The following is a 13,149-nucleotide window of genomic DNA, read 5'->3' as shown; positions in this document are numbered from 1 at the left end:
TTTACTCGCTTTGAGCAAATTGTGTTTAATAAACAAAGGATTAGTTGGTAGATCTTTAGGTTCACCATGATAATTCTCAAGAATCCTCAGCATTTTCTTCTGTAATACCATCAGTTTGTTATAATTTGTAGTCGTTGTAGTGCCCCAAACTAGTGTGCAGTAGGATAAACGGGAGTAGAAGTGGGCATAATATATGGCTTTCTTTAGCTGCAGAGGAATGAGATCTGATAATTTGAATAATAAACCAACTGTTGTGCTTAGTTCTGAGGTTAGTTTGTTTAGGTGTGTATTCCATGACATACCTTCTTCAAACCACACACCTAGAAATTTCTGATATTTAACGCGTGCTATGACGGTGTCCTGGAATGTCAGCGTGAGTTCACTGTCACATGTTTTGTTGGTGGGTTTGAACAAGACGTAGTGTTTTTTTTAGGTTCAAAGCTAATTTATTTGCATGAAGCCAGCTATCAAGCTGCATTAGGTAGTCGTTAATCGTGTTCTGAAGGTCACCAAGTGTACGCGCAGAAAAAATATATTGGTATCATCAGCGTAAATACTAACTTTGGGGAGTTAGGTATATCAAATATATCGTTTATGTAAAGTATAAATAACAAGGGCCCTAGAATCGATCCTTGAGGTACTCCTTGCTTTACTGTAGTAGTTCGGGAAATATTACCGATTTTTATACACTGTTTTCTGTGGGAAAGATAATTTTTTAAAAGATCTAAGGCAACGCCACGAATGCCGTAATCATGAAGTTTAACTAATAAAATCTCATGGTTAACACAATCAAATGCTTTCATCAGATCAATGAAGAGACCAACGGTATAAAGCTTATTTTCAATGCCATCCATTATTTTATCTTTAACACGTAATAACGCTAGCTCTGTTGTTTTATTTTTCTGAAAACCGTACTGTGCGTCATTTATTACGTGGTGCTTAGTCATAAAATTCACGAGGCGCGTGTTAATAACATTTTCAAAGACTTTGGATAGTACGGGCAGCACCGACATTGGCCTGTAATTACATATGTCACTAAGCGCCCCACACTTTTGTATTGGGCATATGTGGGCAAGCTTAAGATCGGAGGGGAAGATTCCAGTTTCCAGCATTCGATTAATTATATGCGTTAGCGGTAGAGATATACCAGACGCAACATATTTAATTGGTACAACACACAGGTCATCAATTCCTGGCCAGACGCTGTTCTTTATTTTACCCAATAAATATTCCACCTCTTGTGGACTTGTCGGAAACAAAGATATTGAGTGTATCAAGCTGGCGCGTTTCTGCACGGAATCAAGACAAGTTTCGGTACTAAGGTCCGTTTTGCTGGGAATCTGAAAATTACCGACGTTCGTGAAGTATTCATTCATATCTGTGAGTGCTTCAACATCCGTTTTACCATGTGCAAAAGCTTGTGTGTTTCTCTGAGTTACGAGTGTGCTTCTCCGAGTTACGCGAAAAAGATATGTTAGCTATTACCAATATTGCCTCCACAATAGTCACATTAGCGAGGTCTCACAATACGAACATCTAGGAATAACTCTTAACAACCGATTAACCTGGGGCACTCATATCTCTGAGATCTGTGCAACTGCATTCTCGAAGCTCTGTTTCTTGAGACGAGAATTAAAGCACACTCCAAGCCATATTAAGCTCTTGGCTTATAAAACTTTCATCAGGTCCAAACTTGAATACTACTCCGTAATTTGGGACCCCCACACTAAGAAAGACATCTATCAATTAGAGCTCGTTCAGAAAAAGGAAGCACGTTTCATTTTTCATAAGAACAGGAAATCAGACTCCCCAACACAGCTTATGAAGAACAATAATATCCCGTTGCTTAGTACACGTAGAAAACTGAACCGTATTTCTTTCCTTCATAAAATTTTGGCAGGAAAGCTTTGCATTGCTGCCCCCTCATACCTCAGACACTCCACTACTCGAAGGACCCGCCACTATAGCGAACACTCATTACAGCCTGTGTTTGCTAAAACAAACTCATTTAAGCACAGTTTCTTCCCTCAAACAATAGCTGATTGAAACGCGCTTCCTGAATCGGTTTTTCGATCTCCTGACGTGGAACAGGTCCTTCAAAATTTGTTTCTTCAGTAGAAAGTAAAGAATTTTCTTATGGAAAATTTCAATGTTCATTGCTTTGGTTTCTACTCTGTGATCTTTTAATTTTTGGTACTGTTGTATGTCACAAGCAATGTAATTTTTTTTTGCATGTACGCGCTGTTATGATTTGTGTTTTCATGCCCCTCCTGCTTCGGCCAATTCTGGCCTCCAGTATTATGAAATAAAATAAAATAAATGTCTACACTTGCCTTTATTTGTCTGTTTTCGGGAACTATTTCTTTTTTATTCCTCGTTTTGTGTAATAGGTGTGGTTGTGGAGGACGCGACCACTGCCATGCTTAACTGTGGATTTGTCAGAACAGAGGCCGCCTTCGGTGCTTCTCTGGGTGACCTTTGCGTCTTCCTTGCTTCTCCTCCCTCGACATGCTCTCGTCTTAGTGAGCGGGATCTTCTCTGGTGAGGTGACGCCGTTCTGGGCCGTGCGTTCACTCGGTGCGGAGATGGCGATCTCGTCCTTTCCTGTCGGTCGCTTTGATCGCTCCTATGGCCGTTTGTGTAGTCCGATTCCTCATCCTCTGAGGCGAACCAGCGTGCTTTTTTTCTGCACTGCACTGTGCTTGTCAGCGCTCTTTCTGACTTGAGGTTTTATTGGTTGTTTGAGGCGTCGTTTACAGCTGCGGTCCCCGGTGACGTGGACCAACTCACACGAGGCACACTTTGGCTCACATGGGTGGCCGCCACTGAGTTCCTGAGTCCGCAAATTCGGCACACTCGCCGTTCGGGCTGTGGACAGACGTCTGTCTGATGCACTTTTCCATGACATGTTTTGCGCACCTGAACAGTAGCACAGTAAGGATGACATGGGAGTTCGCTTCTGTTGTAGTACACCACCCGAAGTAACGACGGGCCACGAAATGTAAAGGCGGCGCTCTTTAGTCGTCCGATCATTCTTACTTGGGTAAGTTCGACGCCTTGAGTCCGTATATGTATGCTTGCTATGATGGTCTTCGGTGGCGTCCGATGTGGAAGTCCGTGTATAACTCCTCGGATAGCTTCCTCTCCGGGGGCAGCGTATGAGTTAAAGCCATGCGAACGTCCGTAAATAGCAAGGGAGTGGACTCGGCGTGCCTGCTCCGCGAAGTCCTGATTCGATGTCGAAAATTTGGCGATATTGGTACCGGCCTTTATACGGAGCGAAAATTGATCACCTGCTAGTTGTTAGTCGCAGGCCGTGATGATTGCTTCAGCGAGGGCCGGCATGCTGATAGGTTCCAAAGGCAGTCGGTGCGGGCGGATAACTATCTTGAAGTCGTCCTTAGGAAGAGGAGGAAGTTTGGGTATTCGTATTCGTCGTTTCCTTAGTTTCGCCGGGTTAGTGCTGCCTATTGAGTCCGTTTTTCGCTTGCGCTCTCGCGCGTGCTGCTTCTTTTGCAGTAGTGCCAGGACTGGCTGCCAGTCATCGTCCCTCCGCTGGCGTCCCCCGGCGTTGTGGTGAATGGAGCCGGCTACTCCGTCTTCTGTTCTTTCTAGATGTATTAGATCCATGTTTTTCGCTGATGCGGTCTCACCTTGCATTCCCGTGGCCATGCCCAGGCAGAACGGTTGCTGCTGTTCGCAATCCTGACGCGTTGGAGCAGCACCGGCTGATGCTCTGAGCTGGCGTCGCGGTTATCGACGCTGCCCAACGGTCTGGGTTTGTAGGATGACTGGGCTCCGCCAGCTTCACCAATGGCCATGTGGGCAGCACGCCTCTGTTCCTTGTATCCTCACGAGTCGACTGGTATCCCGATACCGTGAATGGAAGCTCAAACCTACCAAAAATACATCGAAAAGCAAAATGCGATGCGACGTCGTTTGCGCGCGTTTGCTATGCCGATCCCAGAAAAACAGACCCCAACTGGTGGCGCCGCGGCGGATCACAGCGCTTTCAAAGCACGCGGCACGCCGTGCCTTTCTTTTTTGTCCAGCGGCAGTGGCACTACATGGACTGACCACGGACCCTGTTTAACCCTCTAACTGGCTGCTCAACAGTATTGTTGATCTCACAAAAATATCTGCAGACTCTATACAAAACCAAATATTAGCCTTTGCCTTTTAATTTACCATAATTTATGTACCTGCTCAACAGCGTAAGTCACAAAAATGTCGACTGTGAGCAGCAGCAGATGTTTTGGTGACGAAACTCCCAGACTTTGTTGGTATCGTCTTAGCGGACGTTGTGGTCATATCGCTAATGAGAATTTTTTTCCTTTGTTTAATCAAGCTAATATTTTTTTTTCTCCAGTGAGCTGCATCTCACGAACACGCGTTTCCTTTGCCATAGTAAGTACCGAACACAAGTTTTGGACCACACAATTGGCTCTAACCAGCTGATCAAGAATACTTTTCTCGGCCACGGCGGCCACATTTCGATGGGGGCGAAATGCGAAAACACCCGTGTACTTAGATTTAGGTGCACGTTAAAGAGCTCCATGTGGTCCAAATTTCCAGAGTCCCCCACTACGGCGTGCCTCATAATAAGAAAGTAGTTTTGGCACGTAAAACCCCATAAGTTAAGAATACTTTTGACCCACATTAATCACCTAGTTTTACCAGAAACCTTTTCATATTTCATTTCGTACATATTTCAACAATATTAGGAAGAAATAAAGCAATATTGCTACGGAACAGCCACTACAGTGTGGCTGCACTGAGGAGGACGAAGACGACGTGTGCGCCGGTTTGATATAGCGTCGAAATTTCGCCTCCGTGAGCTTACCTGTAAATAAAGTGTAAATAGTATTCGGCTTCAGCTTCACGTAATATTAATTTTGTGGAGGTGGACGTTCCCCGTACCCGACATGGAGCTTCGCAGCGGTCGTAACGGCGACAATGCAACTTCGGCTTCTGCTGGGGGCACTTCATTTACGCAAGCGTCTCCGCCTGCAGCCCCGACCTACGTCGCCGTTTAGCCACCTCGGGATCCTGGTGTTTTCAACGGAGTCATCAGTCCTGATGTTGACGACTGGCTCCGCATATACGAACGTATCAGCACCAGTCACAGGTGGGATCTGACTATTATGCTTGCCAACGTACTTTTCTACCTCGACGGACTTCCATTGGCGTGGTTCCAGACTCACGAAGAGGAGATCTCGAGGTGGGATCTCTTCAAAGAGAAGCTACTCGACATTTTTGGCAATCGGTTTGGTCGACAAGTCAAGGCCAAGAAAGCCCTTGCCACACGTGTACAGACGTCGACCAAGTCCTACGTGTCGTACATTCTCTACGTGTTGGCCCTTTGTGCCAAGGCTGACCCAAACATGACTGAGAACGATAAGGTTAATCACGTCCTCAAAGGCATTGCTGACGACGCCTTCAATTTACTGGTGTTTACGAATGTCACCAGCATCGATACCATCCTCAAGGAGTGCCGCCGTGTCGAGCATGCTAAAAGCCGCCGGGTATCCCAGCACATCACGCGACTTTCCCACACAGCTGCTACGCCATCCTGTGACGACCTCTTCCACCAGCCGTCGCGATGTGACAACTTGACCCGTATCATTCGTCGTGAGGTCGAAGCGGCCCAACCGGCGGCCCCTTCATTCCCGTTACCTGATCATTCTCCGGTGAAAATCTCCTTGATCCAGGCCGTCGTCCATCAAGAGTTGTCCAACGTTGGCGTGCAATCCATTCGTTCCGTACGCTCGGAACCTTTGTCTAGACGCACGTCCCCACCGCGCTCTTCTTATTCCTCTTATGGACACCGCAACCCCTCCGAATGGCGAACCGTGGACGACAAGCCGATTTGTCGGTGCGGGCGGATAACTATCTTGAAGTCGTCCTTAGGCCGAGTAGATGAACTGCCGACGCATTGGACATGTCGCTCGCCACTGCCGCAGCCGCTAGACTTCTCCGACGCGCTATAATCCTGATTACCCCCCTCGTCCCTCTAGCGCATCCTTTTCCTTCGCACCTTCTAAGCCCGCTCCATCATCTGACCCTGCGACACCTTTGACACGGCCCCGCTACTCCCGCTCGCCTTCTCCCTCCCGCCGCCAATCTCGCTCGCCCCCGTAACACCGTGCTCCTTCTCCGACCTACTCGCCGCACCCCCGACCGGTATACTAGACAGTGCAGCCACACTGTGGCGACCTTGCCGACCCTTCTTGCCGACCCTGTGGACCCGCCTCAAAGCCATCTCAGCTGCATAGATTTTATTCGCCTACCACCTCACTCTGTGACACACGTCAACTTGTCCTCCCCAGCTGTACTGACGGCAATTACGTGGCCGTACCAATTCCGGCCGTTATGCTTACACATGGTGTTACCGTGCCGCACACTGTGCTGAAGATTACTGGCAACCGCACGTGCGTTCCACTTGTCAATTTCGCGCTAACCGTGCAAGTTCTGCCTCAGGGGATCTCCTTTGCTATAATTCGCGCTTTGCAGGATGATGAGGTCGAGCCATTCACAGTGGAAGATCGTTACAGCTCAGCCCATACCCTGACGTCATCGCACGGTACTGACATCGACATTAAGAAGATGGTCTCCTCTGACCTTACACCTGCTCAAGCTGAAGCTCTTTGCCGCGTTCTTTAAGGCTTTCGCGACATTTTTGACTTTGACAATCGACCCTTAGGTCAAACGTCCGTCCTGACCCATCGGATAAATACTGGAGATGCGAACCCTATACACCGACGTCCATGCCGTGTTTCTGCGTCGGAACGGGCTGTTATCCAACAAGAAGTCGCAAAGATGCTTTCAAAGGACCTTATCGAGCCTTCCTGTAGTCCCTGGGCATCTCCCGTCATACTTCTCAAAAAGGAGGATGGAACGTGGCACTTTTGTGTATGTTATCGCACACATGAACAAAATCACAAAGAACGACGTGTACGCTTTGCCACGTATTGATGACGCTCTAGGCTGCCTGTAAGGTGCCACCTATTTTTCTTCTATCGACTTACGGTCCGGCTACTGTCAGATATCCATCGATGACATGGACCGAGAGAAGACTGCATTTGCTACCCCTGACGGCGTTTTTCAGTTCAAGGTGATGCCTTTCGGTCTCTGTAATGCGCCCGCCACCTTCGAACGAATTATGGACTCTTTGCTTCAGGGGTTCAAGTGGTCCACCTGTTTGTGCTATCTGGACGACGTCATAGTTTATTCGCCCACATTCGACACGCATCTAGACCGTTTTTCAGCGATTCTTGACGTGTTCCGCCGCGCCTGTCTCTAGTTGAACTCGTCAAAATGTCATTTCGCTCGCCGCCAAATCGCCGTCCTTGGACACTTCGTAGACGCCAGAGGCGTGCGACCCGATCCGGACAAAATTCGCGCCGTTACGAATTTTCCTGTTCCGAAGTCTACCGAGGACGTTAGTAGTTTCGTAGGGCTGTGCTCTTATTTCTGACGCTTTGTGAAGGATTTTGCGACCTTCGCACGTTCACTTACCGACCTCTTGAAGAAAGCCGCCCCTTTTTCTTGGGGTCCTGACCATGCCGCATCTTTCTTGCAGCTGACTACTCTCTTTACCACGCCTCCAATTTTGGCCCACTTTGACCCGTCCGCCTCAACGGAAGTTCGAACTGATGCCAGTGGTCACGGCATAGGAGCAGTGTTAGCACAGCGCCAGCGTAGACATTACCGCGTTATAGCCTACGCCAGCCGACTTATCACCCGCCGAGCGCAATTATTCAATCACAGAGCGCGAGTGCCTCGCTCTTGTGTGGGCTGTTGCGAAATTTCGTCCATACTTGTCCGGACGCCCCTTCTGTGTCATCACTGATCACCACGCTCTGCTGGTTATCCTCGCTCAAGGACCCCACGGGACGACTCCTCGCTGGGCGTTACGCCTGCAAGACTATACCTTCTCCGTGGTATATAAGACAGGACGCTTGCAACAGGATGCCGATTGTTTGTCCCGCTATCCCGTCGACAAACCGGCTGATGCGGAGACGCCATCGCTTGAGTTTTCTCTGTGTCCCAGTTGTTTCAAATCGGCAACAAGCAACGGCGCGATCCTTCATTACGCGCCATCATCGACCGTCTGGAGTCAACTCCTGGCGACGCCTCTCTCCGGATGTTTCTCCTTAAGGAGGGGACAATATACCGCCGCAATCTCGATCCACACGGCCTTGACCTCCTTCTCATCATTCCATCGCACCTGCGTTCGACTGTCCTCCAGCAACTTCACGATGCTCCCTGTGCTGGACACTTGGGCGTCTCGCGCACATACGACCGTGTACGCCGTCGATTCTTTTGGCCGGGTCTCGCCCGCTCCGTGCGGCGCTACGTTGCCGCTTGTGAGCCCTGTCAGCGCCGGAAGAAGCCCTCCACGCCTCCAGCTGGATGTCTCCAGCCGATCGACATCCCACCCGAACCCTTTTTCCTTGTTGGTCTAGACCTTCTTGGACCATTTCCTCTCTCGGCCTTCAGAAATAAATGGGTCGCCGTCGCTACCGATTATGCTACGCGGTACGCAATCGCCAGAGCCCTCCCGACAAGTTGCGCTACTGACGTTGCTGACTTTCTGCTCTATGGCATCATTTTAGTGCACGGTCCTCCGCGCCAATTAATCACTGACCGTGGCCGCAGCTTTCTGTCGGCCGTCGTCGAGGACATCCTCCGCTCCTGCTCGACAAAGCACAAGTCCAGCACGTCTTACCACCCCCAGACCAACGGCCTCACGGAGCGCCTTAACCGGACCATCACCGACATGCTTTCCAAATACGTTGCGACCGACCACCACGACTGGGATCTTCGCTTACCATATATGACGTTCGCATATAATTCATCGCATCACGACACCGCCGGCTATTCACCGTTCTATCTCCTATATGGCCGAGAACCGTGTTGCCCTTGGACGCTTTGCTGCCCTCGGCCACACGTTCCGCCACTGAATACGCCCGCGACGCGATCGCCCACGCCGACCACGCGCGCCAGCTCGCCCGCTCCCGTCTCGAGGCCTCCTCACAGGAGCATCAGAGATGCCTCTATGATTGGCACCATCGTGACGTGCACTTTTCTCCGGGTTCTCCGGTGCTTCTCTGGTTACCCGTTCGCCGTGTGGGCCTTTCCGAAAAGCTGCTGGGGCGCTACACTGGCCCTTACCGTGTGGTACGTCAAGTGACCGATGTCACGTATGAAATCTTCCCCGCAGATCTCTCAGCGTCATCATCAGCTGCAAGTGACATTGTTCACGTCATCATCATCATCATCATCATCATCATCATCATCAGCCTGGTTACACCCACTGCAGAGCAAAGGCCTCTCCCATACTTCTCCAACTACCCCGGTCATGTACTAATTGTGGCCATGTTGTCCCTGCAAACTTCTTAATCTCATCCGCCCACCTGACTTTCTGCCGCCCTCTGCTACGCTTCCCTTCTCTTGGAATCCATTCCGGAACTCTTAATCATCATCATCATCATCAGCCTGGTTACGCCCACTGCAGGGCAAAGGCCTCTACCATACTTCTCCAACAACCCCGGTCATGTACTAATTGTGGCCCTGCCGTCCCTGCAAACTTCTTAATCTCATCCGCCCACCTAACTTTCTGCCGCCCCCTGCTACGCTTCCCTTCCCTTGGGATCCAGTCCGTAACCCTTAATGACCATCGGTTATCTTCCCTCCTAACTACGTGTCCTGCCCACGCTCATTTATTTCTCTTGATTTCAACTAAGATATCATTAACTCGCGTTGGTTCCCTCACCCACTCTGCCCTTTTCTTATCCCTTAACGTAACACCTATCATTCTTCTTTCCATAGCTCGTTGCGTCGTCCTCAATTTAAGTAGAACCCTTTTCGTAAGCCTCCAGGTTTCCGCCCCGTACGTGAGTACTGGTAAGGCACAGCTGTTATAAACTTTTCTCTTGAGCGATAATGGCAATATGCTGTTCATGATCTGCGAATGCCTGCCAAACGCACCCCATCCTATTCTTATTCTTCTGATTATTTCATTCTCATGATCTGAATCCGCAGTCACTACCTGTCCTAAGTAGATGTATTCCCTTACCACTTCCAGTGCCTCACTACCTATCGTAAACTGATGTTCTCTTCCGAGACTGTTAAACATTACTTTAGTTTTCTGCAGAATAAGCTTTAGACCCACCCTTCAGCTTTGCCTCTCCAGGTCAGTGAGCATGCATTGCAGTTGGTGCCCTGAGTTACTAAGCAGGGCAATATCATCAGCGAATCGCAAGTTACTAAGGTATTCTCCATTAACTCTTATCCCCAATTCTTCCCAATCCCGGTCTCTGAATACCTCCTGTAAACACGCTGTGAATAGCATTGGAGAGATCGCATCTCCCTGCCTGACGCCTTTCTTTATTGGGATTTTTTTTGCTTTCTATAGGGAGGACTACAGTGGCTATGGAGCCGCTATAGATATCTTTCTGTATTTTTACATACGGCTCGTCTACACCCTGATTCCGCAATGACGTTCACGTGGCAAGACTAAAACCCTACCACACACCTTTCACCGCGGATGTGTAGATTAAGCACCGGGACGGTGCTTCTACAGCTGGGGGTGATGCTACGGAACAGCCGCCAGGTAAGCTCACGGAGGCCAAATTAGCCACGCTATATCAAAGCGGCACACACGTCGTCTTCGTGCACTAATTTGGCCTCCGTGAGCTTACCTGTAAATAAATTGTAAATAGTATTAGGCTTCAGCTTCACGTAACAACATAAAACATTCCAGGTCAGGTATTTCCTGTCTTGCCAGTTAAAGGTTTAAACTCGTGGACAACTTTCTTTGGCTATGAAGAAAATGCCACGGAACGAAAGCGGGGAACAAGTGAGAGTGCTTCTCGAAATAGTCACATGTTTTAATCCACTACAAACACCTTATCAGCAACAGTCAAATAAGGCAAAATAATACCACTGAGTTTAAGATTTCGTTTATTTTGCGGCTTTTGCCTTCCGCGTCTGGGCAAACGCCGCACGTCGCACGTGGAAGCTGCATCGATTCAGCATCTGTTCTAAGCAACCAAAAGCACTGTCAAGATATAGAGAAAGAAATTCAAGAAGAGGGGAAACCCGGCAAGAACTGACGACGCCTAGTCTTAATCCCATCTGTTAGTTGACACGAGCATCGAAAAAAAAGGATCTGAAACGACCTTTAATTTTAGGCGGATTTTCGCCTCATGGGTCATATCTTCCTAAGACAACTTGTACAATACATGACACATTTCTCTCACATTCTTTTTCGAAATTCACTCGGAAGTCATTACTAAAAATATTCATTCTGGATGTGAACTACGGTGCATGTGTAAAGAAGTGGTTTACTCATACTCGTATCAACGCTTTTGATAATTTGACACTAACTTGATGTCTCCATGTCATCCCAGACGGCGGGAAGCAACCTCAAGGTACACTTCGAAATCGCTCAGATTCCTGTAAAATATCTGACGCGGCATCAACATGGCGATGTCCTACACATAGTTCCATCTCCATCTCTGCGTTTAGGCAATAAAATGCAGTTTTTACCATAGAAAACATGAAGAGATATTTATTTTCCTTCACCTACACGGAGACGCAACTTTTGCCAACTAACCATGGTATTTCCTTATTAAAAATGCTTTTCATGTTCGTAACCTAACAGTGGGCATTAAAAACCACCTTGAAGAGCGTTATGTCCCACAGCTGTATCAGGATCCCAGAATTATATGATACTTTTGCATTAAAGCAGATAAAGAGAAAGCAAGTAACATGAAGCAACACCGCATTTCAATGAGAATGTCAAGTAACATAATGAATGTACCATGAGCGCTAACGGGACATCATCCCTTCATCCTCATTGTCGTATGCTAAAGTCACTGTCAATTTCCTTTTTTACTTATAAGCACATAAAACTGTGGCGGGATGTGTTGAATAAAGTCATCCTGAGCACAAATATATAGTTTGAATCCATGCAGTGATGCAGATAGCTTTCGGAGCTGTTCATATTGTTCAAAAGACAGCCACCATTCCTTTACTGGTTGGCGCTGTAGATCGTTCCAAAATGTGATGCTATTCCAATGTGTTTATTTTCATGTACGTACCTCTCTCTATTTCCAGGAGACTATGCGCGAGGCCCGGGTTGCTGATGCCACGGATGCGTCACACCACCGTCTTGCGGGAGCAAGTACTCGCCAAACATCGCCAGCGGCGTTCTAAATAAAGGCTTTGGATGAAAAAATTACGACAGAACCCATCTAAAGGTCATTGTCGATGCTGATGCGATTTGCATTTGAACAATGTTACTACGCACCGTATTCCTAAAGTGGACTTTATTTTTACCTCTCTTGGTCATTCTTAGTATTTCCTTGCTCCCGCTATATAGACTGTGCACTGCCTCCGGTCTCGGTTGACTTTTCTGCGGCATTCGCTTGCCAAAGTAAAAAATGAGCATGATGACATTACGTCGACTGTACGACGATGCAGTGCCGACGATGCAAAGACGAAGAGGGAAAGGTGCCGATGGAGCAGCAAAGGCCGTATGATGACGAAGGCACGATAAAAGGATGATTCTGGAATGACGACGATATCAAACGAGGATATTGTGACGACGCCTGCATGAAGACAATGCGATGACAAGTGTTTCACAAAAAGGCGTCCTGACAACGGTATGACGAGATCCTGATGACAAAGCTGGAATGCCCACTATTGCACGACCACTGACGGAATGACGTCAATGGCACGATAACGGATGCATCAGCGTGAGTGTCTGTCGGTGACTAAATGGCGACGATGGCATGACAACGATGGCATAATCCTGATCAAATGACAGGACGATTACGATGAAAAATGGAATGACGCCGATAGTACATAGGCAGAATAATGACGGCGGCATGATAGTAATGAGATTGCGTTTCTGAATTGACGATTGCCAAACGACAGGGTGACGATTATGGCCTGACGACAATTGTATGACGATGGACGAGTGACAACAATGGTATGACAATGATGGAATGTCGAGAACGGCATGACTAGGGTTGGATGACGAAGTCAAAACGATGATGACGGAATGAACACGACGGCTTCACGACGACGGCATGACGAAGCTTAAACGACTACAACCGCATCTCACACACGCTATTG

The 13,149-nt window shown here is 48.1% G+C and overlaps 1 protein-coding gene across 1 annotated transcript in view; it reads left to right on the top strand.

The window, feature by feature from the left end:
* Positions 1-12,239, top strand: part of LOC142582054 (uncharacterized) — a 39,761-nt gene extending 27,522 nt beyond the window's left edge. The window contains exon 3 of the mRNA XM_075691476.1: positions 12,127-12,239. Within this exon, the coding sequence (XP_075547591.1) occupies positions 12,127-12,155 (29 nt within the window). The 3' untranslated portion in view covers positions 12,156-12,239. The remainder of the gene's footprint in view (positions 1-12,126) is intronic.
* The last annotated feature ends 910 nt before the right edge of the window (positions 12,240-13,149 follow it).

Source organism: Dermacentor variabilis, chromosome 5, assembly GCF_050947875.1.
Source record: "Dermacentor variabilis isolate Ectoservices chromosome 5, ASM5094787v1, whole genome shotgun sequence".
Taxonomy (NCBI): domain Eukaryota; kingdom Metazoa; phylum Arthropoda; class Arachnida; order Ixodida; family Ixodidae; genus Dermacentor; species Dermacentor variabilis.
Note: the sequence above shows the minus strand (reverse complement) of the source record. Positions and strands in the feature narration are given on the sequence as shown.